The 18,899-nt window shown below is 42.8% G+C and overlaps 1 protein-coding gene across 14 annotated transcripts in view; it reads right to left on the bottom strand.

Moving 5' to 3' along the window:
• LOC119973412 (voltage-dependent calcium channel subunit alpha-2/delta-1) overlaps positions 1-18,899 on the bottom strand; it is a 726,559-nt gene that overhangs the window by 14,390 nt on the left and 693,270 nt on the right. For 9 of the 14 annotated variants that reach the window (XM_038811471.1, XM_038811473.1, XM_038811479.1 and 6 more), the window contains 6 exons: positions 18,788-18,840; positions 16,936-16,991; positions 15,630-15,759; positions 9,547-9,659; positions 7,529-7,611; positions 5,393-5,481 (listed from right to left, as the gene is read on the bottom strand). In XM_038811471.1, the coding sequence (XP_038667399.1) occupies positions 5,393-5,481; positions 7,529-7,611; positions 9,547-9,659; positions 15,630-15,759; positions 16,936-16,991; positions 18,788-18,840 (524 nt within the window). The remainder of the gene's footprint in view (positions 1-5,392; positions 5,482-7,528; positions 7,612-9,546; positions 9,660-15,629; positions 15,760-16,935; positions 16,992-18,787; positions 18,841-18,899) is intronic. The other 5 variants (XM_038811472.1, XM_038811474.1, XM_038811481.1 and 2 more) reach the window with 1 other exon arrangement.

Genomic DNA, 18,899 nt, shown 5'->3' with positions numbered 1-18,899 from the left:
CCGAGTCTATTCAGCCTCTCCACATAGCTAACACCCGCCAGACCAGGGAACATCCTGGTAAACTTCCTCTGCACCCTCTACAAGCCTCCACATCCTTCTGTTAATGTGGCGAACAGAATTGTGCGCAATTTTCCAAGTGCCGCCTTACCTAGGTTCTATACAACTGTAGAATGACTTGTGAGTTTTTATACTCGATGCCCCGTCAAATGAAGGCAAGCATTCCATGTGCTTTATTGACTACCTTGTCTACTTGTGTTGCTACTTTCAAAGATCTGTGGACCTGTACGTCCAGATCTCTCTGACTTTCTATATTCTAAGAGTTTTGCCATTTACTGTTTATTTCCCCTCTATATTAAACCTACCAAAATGCATTATCTCACATTTGTCCTGATTAAACTCCATTTGCCATTTCTCCGCCCAAGTCTCCAACCTATCTATGTCCTGCTGTATCCTCTGACAATCCTCAACACTATCTGCCACTCCACCAACCTTGGTATCGTCCGTGAACTTACTAATCAGACCAGCTACATTTTCCTCCAAATCGTTTATGTATACTGCAAACAACAGAGGCCCCGGCACAGATCCCTGTGGAACACCACTAATCACAACCTTTCATTTAGAAAAACACCCTTTTACTGCTGACCTCTTCCCTCTGTGACCTAACCAATTCTGTATTCATCTTACCACTTCACCTCTGATCCTGTGTGGCTTCACCTTTTGTACCAGTTTGCCTTTTCTTAAGATGACAATCAGTCTCCATTTTTTCATCTCAGCATCCTTCCAGGTTGCACCAGGTGATGTGGTGGACAGCCTGTCAGCCATGCCCTTCTGTATAAAAAAGGTGACATCACCCATTTTTTGTAGATTTAACACACTAATTCCTGTCACACTGCGGCACAGTGGTTAGCACTGCTGCCTCACAGCTCCAGGGACCCGGGTTCAATTCCGGCCTCGGGTGACTGTCTATGTGGAGTTTGCAGTTTCTCCCTGTGTCTGCATGGGTTTCCTCAGAGTGCTCCGGTGTCCTCCCACAGTCCAAAGATGTGCAGGTTTGGTCATGTTAAATTGCTCCTTAGTGACCAAAAGGTTAGGTGGGGTTGCGGGTTATGGAGGTAGGGTGGAGACATTGGCTTAAGTATGGTGCTCTTTCCAAGGGATGGTACAGATTTGATGGGCCGAATGGCCTCCTTATGCACTGTAAATTCTATGATTCTATGATCATGGGTGATTGGTTTTGCAGCTACAGCAAACTTTCCAAAGCTTAGGCAATAACGGGCTGCTTTGTACTCTTTGGGTATCCATAACTTGACAGCACACCTCATTTGAAAAAGATTTTGGCCCCTAGCGTGCAACTGATATCATGTTAACCATGTTAGGGTCACAAATCAAAAGCCCAGTTTGGATTCCAAGAGACTGCCTTGATATTTTCATATTGTGGCAGTTGTTGATTCCTGCAGGTTTCCATCAGAGGTATCCAGTGCATGGGCATCAGCTGGCTAATGACATGCTCATTTGGCCATTGAAATAGGATATAAGCAGGTCGTTGGTAGTAGAAAGGCCATAATAGAGCAGACTAATTGGTACAGTGAAAAAATACTTCAGCTGTCTGGACAGGTCTGGGGGATCCCTCCATAACAGTTCATGATGGGACATGCTGCACCCTGAATATCTTAGCCTCACTGCAAACTTGGGCAGCACAGTAGCAAAGTGGTTAGCACAATGGCTTCACAGCACCAGAGTCCCTGGTTCGATTCTCGGCTTGGGTCACTGCCCGTGTGGAGTCTTCACGCTCTCCCTGTGTCTGCGTAGGTTTCCTCCGGGTGCTCCGGTTTCCTCCCACAGTCCAAAGATATGCAGGGGTAGGTGGATTGGCTATGCTAAATTGCCCTTAGTGTCCAAAAAAGATAAGGTGGAGTTACGGGGAAAGGGTGGTTGTGGGATAGGGTGGATTAGGCTTCGGTAGGGTGCTCTTTCCAAGGGCCGGTGCAGACTTGATGGGCTGAATGGCCTCCTTCTGCACTGTAAATTCTGTGTCTGAGTGTGAGAACTTGAGATTGAAGAGCAACAAGGCTTGTCGAACAGGAGCTTAATGATGAACGTGAATTAGCAGAACAACATCATCAAAAAGGGTTTATCACCAACTCATCGCACCAATGCTTTACAAGCATCTCCCCCTTCCAACCTCCACATTAACATTCCTGCCAAATATCAGGATTGGACCGTCAGCTCTTCCAATCTTCAAAATCTCCTAATCAGAAAACAGTTAAATGCTGACAGTTTTCAGGCTCTGTTCACTCAACAATTCGACTTTGCGGTTTTAAAAATTGGATAAAAGGATAGTGGATGTAATTCTAACTAAATCTGCCTGGCTGGAAATGGACGGCATCAGTTTGATTATGCGATTTACACTCCATCTGAATTTTACTGTCCATGGAGGTTTATCTGGGAAGTTGATGAGTTGCTTTTATAAAGGACAGTGGTGTTCTGCACTGTGCATTACTCTGTTGGTAAAAAAGACGCTGAAGACCACAATGTTTAATTAATAAGTAAACAGAATCTTAGGTTCAATCAGAATTGAATCTTTTGTCATGGAACTTGGTAAATGAGAGCTATAGGTTAACCTTAGTCAACCACAGTCTGACAATTGAAATACATTTTAGTCCTTGGATCTCTGGGGTTGGATGTGAAAAGGCAGACTTCAGAAATGGAAAGAGACCCTCAGATTCAAAGCTCTGCCTGTTGAAACAACACAGAGTAACAGAGAGAACAAGAGAACGGATGGTTGAGCCACATAGCCAAAAACAGTAAAATATAAGTCATCGGGAGGGAATAGCGATCAAACTCTATAGCACATTGATCAGACCACTGCATGGATATTACTTTCAACTCTAGTTAGCAAGAAACAAGGGTGACATTCAAGTAAAAAGTAGATTTATAACTGACATCAGAGACCTATTCGCTCAAAGGAATTAAGGAAGTTTTGCTCTAACTGTACTGAGAACTAGTGTGACCTCCCCTGGGGTACTGTGCACAGTTTGGGTCTCCATACCTAAGGGGACCCTCAGATTCAAAGCTCTGCCTGTTGAAACAACACAGAGTAACAGAGAGAACAAGAGAACGGATGGTTGAGCCACATAGCCAAAAACAGTAAAATATAAGTCATCGGGAGGGAATAGCGATCAAACTCTATAGCACATTGATCAGACCACTGCATGGATATTACCTTCAACTCTAGTTAGCAAGAAACAAGGGTGACATTCAAGTAAAAAGTAGATTTATAACTGACATCAGAGACCTATTCGCTCAAAGGAATTAGGGAAGTTTTGCTCTAACTGTACTGAGAACTAGTGTGACCTCCCCTGGGGTACTGTGCACAGTTTGGGTCTCCATACCTAAGGGGAATATACTTGCATTAGAAGCATTTCTGAGAAGGTACACTAGGCTATTTCCTGGAATGCCTCATGAGGAAAGATTGAGCAGGTTTGTCCTATACTTGTTCATGAGTGGCGATCTTATTGAAACATACGAGATCCTGAGGGGGCTTGACAGGGTAGACAGTGAGAAGATGTTTCCTCTCATGGAGTAACCTAGAACTTGGGGGGCACAAAAATAAGGGATCTCCCATTTAAGACCAGGATGAAGAGGGATTTCGTCTCTCAGAGGGTTGGTATTGTTTGGAACTCTCTTCCCCATAAAGCAGTGGAGAATGGGTCATTGAATATTTTCACAGCTGAATCAGACAGATTTTCCATCTACAGGGGAGTCAAGGGTTATGGGAGGAAGGTAGGAAAGTGGAGTTGAGGCCACAATTAAACCAAAATGATCCTATCGAAAGACAGAGGAATATGAATGGACTAATGGTCTACTGCTCCTATTTCTTACAATGTTATAAAGAATGATTCATAATTGCAGACATAGTAATGATGGTGAAAACCCCTGGAATTTCTTTTACAGACAATTAGATACACCAATCTGGATGGACAATTGAAAATGAGCTAAATGGCATTCCTCATGTGGAAGATGAAAACTATCTTTCTGCCTGAACAGCAGTACTCAGAATTTGCTTCACTTCTGCAGTTAAATAAAATGTGATAAACTGCTGCCTAATCTTAAATAAAATCATTCACTCTATTTGTTCCAACATTTTCCAACAGTTTATAACAGCGTGCTCAATGATAAGAGATTGCTATACTCAAAAACCAAGTAACTTCAAAAACAAAACTATAATGCTGGAAACTGAAACCAACATTGCAGATTTGTTTTGTCTGCTCTCAATAATTCTGAAATAAGTGAATTCTAACAATTATGTCTAGGCAACTAAGGGCTAAAAGTTGCAATGTACCTGTTCCTGGCACATACCAGAAGTACATATCACCAGATTTCACAATTTGTGAAATGCAGAAGCATTGGAATTCTAACCCCAAAATTAATTTCATGATCCAGGTATGCATGAAGCAAACTGGGGGCTTTCTGGATTTTTTGAGTTTCTACATCCAGAAGGCCCCAATTATAACAAGGATATAATAGAGTTTTTTTCTATTTCCATTGGAAAAATTATTACTCATTCTCTTGACGAGCTTGGTTCATCAGCATTCATCAGTGGTTGGCATTGCTGCCTCACAGGTGGCACGATGGCACAGTGGTTAGCATTGCTGCCTCAAGGCTCCAAAGTGCCGGGTTCGAACCCTGCCCTGGGTCACTGTCCATGTGGAGTTTGCACATTCTCCCCATGTCTGTGCGGGTCTCACTCCCTCAACCCAAATGTGCAGGGTAGGTGAATTGGCCACATTAAATTGCCCCTTAATTGGAAAAAAAAAGAATTGGGTACTCTAAATTAAAAAAAAGAACATTGCTGGTCACAGGGGCCCGAGACACGGGTTTGATTCGGGCCTTGTGTGACTGCGTGTGGAGTTTGCATGTTCTCCCCATGTCTGCGTGGGTTTCCTCCGGGTTCTCCAGTTTCCTCCCACCGTCCAACGATGTGTAGTTTTTTTTTTAAGTCAAGCTATTTTTTTAAAGTAATTTCCCTTTATTGAAATATAATTAATATGGCTCTTTATAGCCTATATTCATATTTAATTTGTATCTCCGAAGCTGAGACCATCAAGCATAACTTTTGTCTATGAAAATAAATTCAAATGCATTATTAAATAACACATAGATGATGTGTAAACTCTTACTCATGTTCTAGAAAGAACTCAAAATTTAACATATCTAAAAACAATCAATTTCAAAAAGGAAAGAAAAAAATCTCATTGTAAAAGTTTGCTTTGCAATTATCAAACTACAATAAGCTCGCTCTGGACCACAATCATTTTGTAGGATGTTAATTTCTGTTAATATCAAACCTAAGAAGGAAACTAAAGAACGAAATCCAGTGAAAGTAACTGACCCTCCGCACCACATCAAAACTTGCAGTAAAATGAAGAGACGAGCTGACGCCACGGCAGAGGCACGACTCGTTGTGCATATAGGCTCATCCTATTAACAACGGGCAAAGTAGCAAGAAGAAAACAGGAAGGGAACACAAAAAAAAAGAGACAAACAAGATGAGTTCATGCATTTTTGCTGGCTGCTGGCAGAATTAATGTGAGCGTCCACCTAGAGCAGAAAGTCACAGTGTAAATCACAAAACAGAAAATACCCCACTATTAACAAATTAAAAACACACACACTAACACATCAATCAGCAAAGACGTCAAGCTTGTGAGCAACAGAGCTACTGTACTTTCACGCAAAGGACTTGTGGGGAGCCCACATGATATTTTTGGCACCATGAGAGATCAGGAATAGCTAGATCTTTGCAGGTGTGTGTGTAACCAACTTAAATACGCAACATGGAAGGTTGTTTTTTATGCAACTGCATCCCCAAACAGTTATTATGGCAATGGATGTGGGCAGCATAAGGATACATTGTACAAGTGCCCTGCATCCTTCATTAAGCGAACCTCATTTAGGATATGTACGAATCTGACTTAGTACATATCGGAAAGTTCTTTCAAACAACTCAATCGAACAATTTCCAAATATTAAATTAAAGCCACCATTCAAGTGTCGGCTAATGTCGAAAAAACTGGACAAGCTATTTTCGAAATTTAGAAGAAGCACTGAACTTGGAAAATTATCACCGACGTAAGTTATTCTTCATACTATCTTTAAAATGAAAAGGAACCTGTTGATGAAGGAGGCTTCAGGACGATCTGATTGAAATTTCCAAGACTATGGATTATCTACATTGATAATGGCAAACTCCTCATTCGAATTAAAAATTCCATGATAGAAGCCATCAGATCATGAAGGAGAATCGTGATGGATTATTTTCACTGGTTGGTGCGGCATTCATGAGGGGCAAGAACGTGAAGATAATCACAAATAGAATTAAAGGCAAGGAGGGAAGGTTAGAAAAGATATTATTTACATGAGGAATGGTTAGATTATAGAATTCTCTAAACTAAGCCATTAAAGATTGACAGACTAGAGCCTATTTACTATTTTAGAAGGGTATTTGATAGTTACTTGAATAAGAGGAATATTAAGAGTGTTTGAAACAGTAACAGAGACAGATCAAGATGGATAGTTCACAAGCGGAAAGAACATGCAGACGTTCTTGTTATATTACGTTATAGTTATATCTCGTTACTCTTTGGCTTACTTCTAGAATGATCTGATGGTTACAGTTCTGTAAAACTATCAGTCTTCAAATTAAGCAAATTACATGTATTGAATAACAAATTTGAATATCTATGAGTTTGTTCACTCTTCTACACCTAAAACTGAAGATTAGGTAAATAAGAATAAGTATATATAATGTTTAACTACACTGGCCAACTAAGCTATATCTCTAACACTCTGCTCACCAGTCACTCCTGATACAAAGAGGCGGGAATCTCCTCTGAGTGTAGCTTATATACATAGATCTGGTGCTGCCATCTCGTGGTTGCCTAGCACTATAATACAGATGTTAACCCTTTACATACCAGCAGATATATAGATCACTACAGTTCTTGGTTCTAATAGTCTATAATATACACGAGAAGCTGAGATCCTGCTTGTTACCCACAGATTCTCCTGGTTACACAACTACTGACTTCCCTTCCTCAAGCCTAATGCATGAAATTTGAAATGGGTAGAGGGATTTCTCTACCTGGTATGTAAAACCTGTTCTGAAAAGCGTTCCAATATTGGATAGCCTCATGGTATTACAGAAGAATCGCATATGGGAAAAGTTCAGTTCCAAACACTGGGGACACACTCCAGTCGCACCTGATCAGATTTCATGCGTGAAAGTAGAGTATTCGAAGAAAGGATATCGAAAGCTGCAGTTAATTTTATGTTAACATTCCAAAAGAGTTATGATATGTTATCAAAATAAAGAAACTATGGCCCAGAGCAGTATCACATCTGTACAAAGTTGCTATCTGGACACAGACTCTCCAGTCGCTACGTGTTACAAGTGGCCGACAACAAAAGTCCAATATACTTCTTTGCTGCTTGCTTTTCTTCCTGAATCGAAACCATGTCTACTTACACGCTCATCTGAATCAAAGCATACATCGGGGCCTTTCCTGTGCCTGGGATTCTGAGCCAAAATACAGGGGTCAGGTCCATCAGCTACAAGGTGCAGTTCAGGAAAAAGATACAATGAAAGAATAAAAGAATACTTTCCATATGCATTCACGTTTTACACTTCATCACGTTATTCTGCAGCAATTCATCACTTTGTCAACTGGGGATGAACTGAGCAGATATTTTTGCATGCTCTTTCACATTTAACTTTAATTAGTGAAGATTTATACAGCTTATAGTTAAAGGGAAATTGGTCAAGGCAGCTGCGGTGACTGCAATTCCCTCAGAGATTTTCTGTTGGGCCCCATCAAGATGAATGCATTCAGGAATGATCAACTGTAATTTATGACTTATTTTATGTAGCCTAGGGCTGCTCCCAGGCCCCCACCGTATCACCAATCATCAACTGTGAACAGCATATTGTAGATCAAGTTCAGAAAATTGGGAATAAAATATGATTTAGAGAATGTATCAAGAAGGGAGAACGTGCCCAGTAGGCCAAACTGAACGATTTTACAGAAGCAGATTGCAGAAAAAAGATTGCGGTGTCAAAATAAACTGCAGAGGGACAGAAAATTAAACAAAAAACATGATCCCAAACATGAAATTTTGGGGGTCAGTAACAGCAATAAAGCTATTTGGGAAGAAATTAAGATCATGGGAGACACATATGGAGCTGAACAGGAGAATGAATGGATCACAAAACTAATCTGAGAGGTTGTTTTTAAACATGTTGATATATATTCTGTCCAAATAATATAGACGTCGAATGTAATCCAGAGCTTCACCATAAGTGAAGCAGAGGTTCAAAATAAAACCCATCCAGATACATTAACTATGCTACAGGGAATTGCAGAGACTAGAGATGTGCCGAGCAATTTAGGCTATATACTTCAGACAGGTCAGTGTTCATAATACCAACATTCCTTACTGGTATGAGAAGCTATTATCCCTAACTCAACACACTCCTGTAGCACTTAATGGAAGAGATAGATGTCAAATCTCCCCCGGGTGTGCTAAAAACAACTCTCGAGATTTCCAAGATTGTTAGGGAATGCCATTAAATTAGGTGCACAAATTCAGTCATGCTGGGGCTAAAGCCATGTCAATGACAGTTGAGCACTCCACATTTACCAACTGGGTTCAAAATGGGGGGGGAGAATAAAAGTCTTCTTGTATGATCTCAGTACAGGCCCGCAAATGAGGCCCATTTCCACCTTTTGATAGTCGTGACACATTCCAGCCAAACCTATGATAGATCACTCTGATGTTTGAAAATGTAAGGGCTCCTGATGAAGGGGGTCTCCAAACCAGCTAATGCCACTAATTATGTCTGAGTTGAGCAGAGGCTCCAAACAAGACTCCGCTGAATCTCCATGCAAGTAGGTGGTGTACCCGGGCCTTGGCTTAAATTTCACCCCATCAAAGTTACTGTGGGAGTGCACCAGAAGGGTTGCAGATCTTTGGCCTCCACCTTCTTTAAATATGCTCCTAAAATTATTGGTTAGTGTTATTAATACTCTGGTTAAATATCCCAATTGTCTTACCTCTTCATAAAAGTAGCTTAAAAAAGCAGTTCCAAAGTAAACACTTTAGAGTCTGCATCCGATGGGATTGGCAGCAAATCTCAGTTTGCGCTTCCTGGGAGTATCAACATAGATTCCCAGCTGAACTTTGGAATCTCCAGTTCATTGATCCTGGACTGTACCAACTGGTCTGGTGGGCCATTCAATAGCAAATCAAGAATGCCAAGTAACAGTTTCATCATTTGTGATAAACAAAGTTTATTTTATTACTGTGCAACACTTGCCATATAGGTTCTTGGTCTGGGTTGATTCCGCATCTATGAGTTGCAGCAGCATCACTATTGTAGCCACATTAGTGACCTAACTGTAACTACCATTCCCAGTCACCCATTAAACTTCTACACTCGGTGATGGCCAAAGCTCTTTCATACAACATTGAGGTAGTAGAGGATACATTTTTGTTCTGCCTGCATAAGGGGCTTTGAGTCACAGGATTGGCATGTGGGCTTACTCTCCACCAGTATGAACACCAGGTTTGTCTTGGAGAGCTTCTCCGCATGGTAAAGCCTGAAAAAAAGTTAAACTAAAATTAATATTGAGCAGTGTGAACATAAGAAAAAGAATAATTTTTGATCAAGAATTATTTTGTGAAAAATTTGAACCAAGGGGAATGAACATGCGCCGTTTCCAGATTAAATGATTAAAGATTTAATGCAGTCATTTTAGTCGCATTCGCAAAAGCTGTCATTTGTTTGATAGATTTTGAGAGGCAAAATTGTTCTTTATCAGTAGCATAAAATAGACTCAGGTCAAATGGGCTAGTTGATTTACAACAAACAGAATTGACTTTTCCATTGACTTTAAAGAGTGATAACTGATTCACGATGAGATCATATTGTGCTACTGGCAAAGACTAATATTACCTCTTTATTTTGAATATTAACGAATTAAGTCCCGCAAACAATTTGTCTGAACTCATTTCCTTCTTGGAAATCTGCAATTAAATTCCACATGGTACACATCAGCAGTGTGACATTAACAGTGAGGCACCAGCTTTCATGAAGAATGAGTTGTAACGTCTTCCCTATGGTCGTCAAATGCTGCAACACAATGGAACCATTCTTGTTGAATTGAGTTTCTTAAAAAACTTGTATAGCTGCAGTAAAAATGAGCCTGCAGCTCTCTCATTCACCAAATACAATGATTAAGTTCCATTTTCCAGGTGTGATTGTCACATGGGAGCAACTTCAGGAGGAATAAGATAGACATGCCTTGAAGTACATGTCAGGTGAAGTAATAGACATAAATGTCCCAATTGAGAACCTGAAGGTGTAATTTTCATTGACTTGTGGATCTTTTCAGAAAGTTACACAGCTCAGGATGAAAATCTGCTCTTGTGACTCATGCACTGCAACTCACATCTACATGCACGCACATCTTAAAGAGGAGAAGCTGAAATTCCTTGTAAGGAAGACAGTTTGAAAGACAGGTGTGACTCACAGTGATCACTGACATATGGGTGGCTATCTGTCGTGGCTTGTATATATGGATGGTGGGGGGAGGGGTGGTTTCAGTTGAAGGGGAAACTAAATTTAAAGAAGGAGGTAAGGGTGCAGGTTAGCAATGTGGTGGGTGGTTACCAGAAAATAAAAGCGAGGGACAGAACAGATAAATGTCTTTATGCACCAAGGAATTATAGAAGAGTAGAGAAATCTAACATTAAAACAAATTTAAAAGCTTTGTATCTAAATGCAAGAAGCATTCGTAGCAACTTAATGAGCTAATGGTGCAAATAGAAATATAAGGTTATGACTTGGTGGGGATCACTGAAACGTGGTTACAGGGAGAAGACCAGGGGCGCGATTCTCCACTCCCCACGCCGGGTGGGAGAATCGTGGGAGGGCCGGGCGAATCACGACACGCTGCGCTGGCACCCCCCGCGATTCTCCCACCCCCCCCCGAAAATGGCCTGTCGCGTTTTTCAACACGCCGCTCGGAAAATCGCCGCTTGCCGTTTTTCACGGCGACCGGCAATTCTCTGGCCCGATTGGGCCAAGCGGCCTGACGAACCCAACCGGTTCACGCCGGCGGCAACCACACCTGGTCGCTGCCGTCATGAACAGTGTGCGACAGGTAAGTGTGGGGCCTATGGGGGGCGGAGGGAGGATCGAGCACCACGGGCGTGCTCATGAGGTGACTGGCCAGTGTCTCTAAGAGACGCACTCTTTTCCCTCCGCCGCCCCGCAAGATCAAGCCGCCACGTCTTGCGGGGGCAGCGGAGGGGAAGACGGCTGACGTCACTTAGGCGCCGCCGGCTGCGTCATTCTCGGCGTGCCGCTTTGACGCAAACGTCAAGGCCCGGCGACCGAGTTTCCCGCAACGCCGCTCCTAGCCCCCCGGGGGGGGGGAGAATAGGGGGCGAGGAGCGGCCTCCGCCGCCAGAGTGAAACACTCCGGGTTTCACTCTGGCGTCGGCACTCAGTCTCCCTTTGGGAGAATTTCGCCCCAGGTCTGGGAATTGAATATCCAAGGATACGCAGTATTTTGGAAAGGTAGGGTGAAAGGAAAAGGAGGTGGCTTGGCTCTGCTGGGGAGGTAAGGAATCAGTGCTGTAACGTGAAATGACATAAGCACTGGAGATCAAAATGTTGAATCAGTCTGGGTAGAAATAAGGAATAACAAAGGGAAGAAGTCTTTGTAGGAGTAATCTATAGATCCCCAAACAGTAGTTCTACAGTGGGGCACATATAAACAGGAAATACTGGGGGCTCGCTAAATCAATACGTTGCCTCAGTTTTCACGGTGGAGGACACTAGTACCATTTCTATAAGAACGGGCAATTCAGAGGTAACAGAAAGGATTGAACTTGGAACAATCAGCATTAATAGGGAAATGGTCCTCAACAAACTCTTGCGATTGAGGGCAGACAAATCCCCAGGGCCTGATGGCCTACATCCTAGGGTTTTAACAGAAGTGGCAGCAGAGATAGTGGGTCCATTGGTTATAATATTCCAAAATTCCATGTACTCCGGATAGGTTCCAATGGATTGGAAAAATGCTAACACCCTTATTCAAAAAGGGAGGGAGTCAAAATGTGGGAAATTACAGGCCAGTTAGTTGAACATCTGTTGTTGGAAAATTGTTAGATTAAATAATCAAGGACGTAATATCAGGACATTTTGAAAGGCAAAGCGTTATCCATCAGAGTCAGCATAGTTTTATGAGGGGCAAATCAGGCTTGACTAATTTGCTTGCGTTCTCTGAAGATGTAACAAGCCAAGTGGATAATGGGGACCCTGTAGATGTAGTATATCTGGACTTCCAGTAGGCTTTTGATAAGGTGCCTCACTGAAGATTAATTCAAAAGGTAAGATCGCATGGTATTAGGTGTAACTTATTAGCTTGGATAGAAGACTGGCTGACGGACAGGAGACAGAGAGTCTAGATAAATGGGTCTTTTCCGGATGGCAAAATGTAATTAGTGGGGTGCAACAGGGTTTGGTCCTCGGGCCCCAGCTTTTACTATCTATATAAATGACTTGGATACAGGGATAGAAGGTTCCATAGTCAATTTCACAGATGACACAAAAAGAGGTGGAACAGTAAGTTGCAATGAGGAAATAAGAACCTTATAAATGGATATAGATAGGTTAGGAGAGTGGGCCAAAATGTGGCAGTTGGAGTTTAACGTGGACACATATGAGGTCATGCATTTTGGTCGTAAATATGGAGAGGTAACATATTGGGCGCGATTCTCTGCTGCCCACGACGGGTCGGAGAATAGCGGGAGGGCCTTCCAGACAATTTTCCCGCCCTCCCGCTATTCTCCCCCCCCCCCCCCCCCCAACGGCCGCCCCATGACACGAATCGCTGCTCACCGTTTTTTACGGCGAACAGCGATTCTCCCCAGGCCGATGGGCCGAGTTCCCAGGCCTTTATGGCCGTTTTCATGAACGCGATCCCACCTGCTCTCACCGTTCGTGAAAACGGCCGCAAAGTGCCGTCCCGGACAACCATGGCACCGATTGGCACGGCCACACCACGGCCGTGCCAAGGGTGGCATGGGCCTGCGATCGGTGGGCACTGATCGCGGGCAGCGGGTCCGATACCCGCGCACTATTTGTTCTTCCGCCGCCCCGCAGGATCAGTCCGCGGGGCGGCTGAGGGGCATGACGGCCCGCGCATGCGCGGGTTTGACGCATCTGCGTGATGACGTCATCCGCGCATGCGCGGGTTTGACGCGTCTGCGTGATGACGTCATCCACGCATGCGCGGGTTGGAGCCGTCCAACCCGCGCATGCGCGGCTGACGTCATAGTGCGTGTCAGCCGGCGTGACGCTTGACTCACGGACTTAGTGACGGTCGCTAAGCCCGTGATGCCGTGCTTCACGGGGCCCCGCTGCTAGCCCCGCCCGGGGGGGAGAATCGGGTCCTGGGAGGGGGCACGGAGGCTGCCGTGAAACATGGCCAGTTTCACGGCAGCCTTTACGACTCTCCGCATTTGCGGAGAATCGTGCCCATTATCTAAATGGGGAGAGAATTCGGGGTGCTCCGATGCAGAGGGATCAAGGTGTCCTTGTACATGAGTCACAGAAAACGAGCATGCAGGTATAGCAGATAATCAGGAAAGCAAATGGAATGTTGGCATTTATAGCTAAAGGAATTGAGTATAAAGGTAAGGAAGTATTGTTGCAACTATACAAGGCCTGGAGACAGTTCAGAGGAGTTTCACTAGGTTGATTCCAGAGATGAGGGTTTGTCGTATGAGGAGAGATTAAACAGTTCAGGCCTATACTCTGTCGAGTTTAGAAGAATGTGGGGGGATTAAATTGAAGTACACAAGATGCTAAAAGGTATGGATAAAGTAGACGTGGAGCAGATGCTTCCTCTTGTGGGGCATTCTAAAATGAGAGGTCATAATCTTAGAATTAGAGGTAGAAAATTTAAAACAGATTTGAAGAGAAACTCCTTCTCCCAAAAGGTTGTGAATCTGTGGAATTTGCTACCCGAGAGTGCGAAGCATGCAGGGACAGTGAGTAAATTTAAGGAGGAGTTAGACATATTTTTAGTTGGTAATAGGTTGAAGGGTTATGGAGAATGGACAGGATGGTGGAGTTGAGGCCAGGATGGGATCAGTCATGATCCCATTGAAGGTGTTTAGGCTCGGGAGGCTAAATTGCCTACTCCTGCTCCTAGATCATGTGTTCTAGGGTGGAGATGCTCTGGCTGATTTTGCAATCCAGTTCTTAAGTCTGTAGCATTGTAGGTAACAGATGAGGAACATATCAGCCATGTTAGCATGACGGAGGAGACTCGATGAGCCAAATTGCCTAATTCTGCCCCAAATCTTATGAACTTATGACCTTATGTACCTGCAATTTAACATGCAGTTTATGGTGTGTTCAACCACAACTTGCTGGCTAAGTAATCTTTACTTCATGTTGATTCTGGCTGCTAGAGTATAATATAGATAATATTGACTGCTTTGTTGACTCTTGTATAGTAAGATTTTTTCTAGTAGTTTAAAACTGGAGAATCTTGTGGGTTTATTCCCATGGCAAATACCTTGGATTTCCTATTGAATCTACTTTGCAACAGAAGTTGCTGGTTCTTCACCGGATTGTAATAAAATCCACATCCACCCTCCATCTATTTTTTCATTGATGGCAGAGATTCCGCCCACAGGAATTACCTCAAAAGAAGTCTGCACCTTCTCTCCACACCTTCAAAAACCTCCTCAACCCTGTCACTTTCAGCATTTTGGCATCTTTCTGCTCAGTGCCAATTATTGCTGTGAAAGCACCTTTGTGTGCATCAGTGTGTGGTCGCTGTTACATACATGTAAGTTGATGTTTTATTTCTCTTCCATTATTTTTACTCATTATCTCTCTCTGCTAAACATTTCTGTTCATTGTGACCATAAGCACTTTTCAACAACAATATAAACTTGCTTTATGTTCTACCGCTAAAGTAGAAACATGTCCCAAAATATTTATTAGAAATGCAATTAGACCAAAATGGTTGGCAAGAGAAAAAAGATAATATTAGGAAAGGTGAATTTAAAGAGACTTGGCTGTGTGCAACTTGGTTGGTGTAAGTAAATTAAGTGCCTTGTGGTACCCTGAGGTTGTGAAATGCGTTCTATCAGCAAAAGTTATTTCATTGATTAAATCTGTCTTTTGGGGAAATTTCTTTTAATGAGACTCATTGGAAATGTGAATTTCAGGCTTTTGGAACTGTGTTAGTATTTTCAAAAATCAAACTATCTGAAAAGCTGAAAAAAGAGACATGCTGTCAAAGATTTTTGTCCTGCACTCATGAGGGTAGCTTGCAAGAAATTACCAACGGGTAAAGGGTGGACAACAACTTTGACTGCGTAAGAAGCGAATGCTGGCAAGTGGACTCTGTTTGGTGGAGGCATTGCCATGGGGAATGCCGCATGGAACAGTTAGCTGCCTAGCTTTGTTCATTTGTCTGGAAAGATTGACCAAGCAGCAATGCCGAGATTCCAACAGTGCTAACATTTTCCAATCCTACCTTGAACAGTTACCACAATCCACAAGCCCTTGGAAGGAGGATTCATTATCATAAAAGTAATACTGCGTCTGTTCAGTGATGCAGCTGGACTTTGATAGAGGTTCAGAGAAATCCTCAGAGTCTGCATCAACTGCAAATCAGAAATGAAAGATGAATGAATGTTGAGCTGAAACATTATTCTTTACAAGGATGGCTTATCACATTTGCAAATGTTATAATACAAATATACTATTAGATCGCTGCATTTGTACTATAAATTCCCTTAGGATCCTCTTAGTACTCACTGCAAATGCACCAAAGTGCAGATATGTGCAAGGGTTAACATCTTAGATTTAACTGGCAGAGGTCATTGATAAGGTTCAAAGAAGGGCCACTAGACTGCTACATTGAAGGCCAGAGTGACCAGGACAGGCTGAGTAGGCCTGAATAAACAGACACACCCATCTACACTGCATCGGTTTAATGGCTGTGCAAAGTTAAAACTGCTTATCACTGCTGCTAAACTTGTGGGGTAGCAATTTCAGTTGGGAATTATCCCGCTATCTAGAATCACTCCAACAGTCAGAGATCATCTTTTAGGAAGCAGGTTCATCGGCTTACTGCTCAATTCCTGTCAAGACTGGAATTTTCCACCTAAATATAAGTGGGCTTACTATAATGGCAAATAAATGTAGGGAACCCAACATGATTGGAAAAATGTCCCACTACTTCCAACTCATTAACACTGGGCTTGGGAAACACCGAGGCATTTCAGGTGTCCAGTGTTGCCATGGCAATGTGAAGATTTAAAAATTAAAGAATTATACCAGCTAGTACAGTCAATAACTGGGTGAACGGTTGAATAAATTTAAAGCAGGAGATTCATTCTCATAGCATTGCTTCTAGTGTTGATATACTGACTTTGATTGACCAGAGCTGGCAGTATGATGGGGCACCACCTTCGCTGCTCAGATCGTGTTTTTCAAAAAAGTTTCCCCTCTATACTTTGAACAGATGTCACCTTTCTTTCGGCCAGCACGACTGTTGCCAACAGCATTGGAAAGCAGTAGGGTCTGAGGCCTTCCACATGTAGCCATCAGAAAGACACATCAAAGGAATTTGAAATAAACCCTAATCCTGGCCAGGGATAGGTAGACCACAGCTATAGCTTGATCAAAATATGCAGGGCTTCTGTTGACGTGGAAAATGGTGGTCCTTTGGGAACGCAGAGTAATTTAGGTCACCTCTGATGGTTTCTCATTGACAATAGAATCTACCTGAAGGCATGTCAGAAAAAATATCTTCCACCAAACAAATCTGGATGTACCTGCTTCAAGGAAGTGTGGGATGGTAAGGCTGATGAGCAGCTGCTGCAGTAAGGACCTGGATACCAACAAAGAGATAAACAATAAATGTTTGAACAACTGGGGACAAGAGCTGCACGATAGATCTTCCTCTTCACTATCTGGACGAGCCACATCTCCTGATAGGACTACTCTGGCATGTAAAGCGCATGCAATTCCTGCCTCGGCAGTGAAGCTGAACATCCAGCTCTGTTTGTTGTAAGTCCAATGCAGAACTTTATAAACAATGATAGCCGATTCTTGTACAACTGACATTTGCAAAATTGATTCATGGCAGCTCTATTAAAGCATTTATTTTTCTTTGAACCATTTTATCTAATTGAATGTTAACTGCATTGTGCAATAGGTTATTTCTATTACTCCTGCGAGCAAACTAATTTGTGCCATTTATTTCAGCTGCTATGACATTTTTACAAATATTTATGGGAAAGTTCCGAAAAAGATGCATTTACATTACTTGATGGTGTCATCTTTAATTAAACAGGGATGTCAATGTGGGGAGTTTTCTAAAAACAGTTCACAGCTGGAACTTCATATACTGACTCTCTCCACTTGCATGTCCTGATTCCAATAGATGCCCAAGAAACTGGTTGGGTTTAACAGCTACAAGTTAGTAATGCACACAGAAAGCTATTCAGCATATCTTAGGCTCCCTGTGCACAGTATTGAAACACATTCAAGCCATCTATTCAATGTTCTTAACTCCATTATTCTACAAGGATGACATTCTAACCTAGACTTTCTGTCTCCCATGTCCTGATGATTTGATGTTGGACGAGGGCAGTCTGTGGAGGGAAGCTACAGTTCTCTTTCGTGCACTTCTCCCGGACTTTTCAAGTAAACAAGCCCACCCACATATAGGCAGGTGAACATAAACCATATGGAAATGAATGAAAACATGGCCTCTGCTGTGTATTGCATCCCTCAAATGCTGGATGCAAGACTGACTGGAAAGCTCCAGTGCCAAGAGTCTGAACGTCAGCAGAGGGAGGGGAGCACATTGGCTCCCCTGACGGTCGTGCGGCATTTCCAGTAATACTTGCAAGCTGCTGGCTGTCGCCTGGTGGAATTTGGAAAGCTCTCTTAGAAGGGCTGCTCAACCTTTTCCTAGCTGAACTAATGAGGAAGCAGCACTGAAAACAAGTCTTTCCAAAATACCGGCCACCTCAAATCTGAAAAGGTGAACCCTGTAACATGCTTTTAAAAAATGCAGACCAACAGATGAGTGACAAATTGAAACAGGCATTGAGCCTATCTGATAAATCACTGCTCCCAAGTTGGGGCAATGGAGCATTCTCAAAATTAGCATTGGGTAAGTAGTTGGAATGCCAACTCTGCGCTTCCAAGCTTGTGTGGGTGGAGGTGGTGGATAGAGGTGCTAGAAAAATATTAAAGCTCAATTAACAAAGTTAAATGCTCAACATACAAAATAAAAGTTGGGTAAAACTACCTCCGAATGTTGACCAGAATTTATTATGTTGTCAAACTGACTGCCTGAAATTTAAACCCGTACATATATAATCTTGGGGCGGGGTTTCTGCCCCCTCCCCCCCCCCCCCCCAACAGTGTATTTTCCAGTGGCGGAGGCAGCTCGTCATTAACCACAGGCGGGATCTTCTCGTCCCGCCAATATCTGTGGCGTTTTGTGTGGCTCGCCCATCCCTCTGCTAGGCAACTGGAAAATCCTGCCCCAAATCTAGGAGCTGCTGATCGCTGTGCTCTACTCCCTGTGGCCTTCAGAGCTGCCGTATTTTTGTCACTTGTTCAGTTATCTAACTATGATGGCGCATAAATAAGTAAACCATTTTCACTTACCATGCCGCACTTGTCGCCCACCAACCTATATTCAAAATCTCGATAATGCTGGGCTATAAACGATTTAAGAAACAGCATTATTAATTCAGGCCAGGAGATTATTGCATTCAGT

Source organism: Scyliorhinus canicula, chromosome 11 (genome assembly GCF_902713615.1).
Source record: "Scyliorhinus canicula chromosome 11, sScyCan1.1, whole genome shotgun sequence".
Lineage (NCBI taxonomy): Eukaryota > Metazoa > Chordata > Chondrichthyes > Carcharhiniformes > Scyliorhinidae > Scyliorhinus > Scyliorhinus canicula.
The sequence above is the reverse complement of the archived record's forward strand: the minus strand, read 5'-3'. Positions and strand labels throughout refer to the sequence as shown.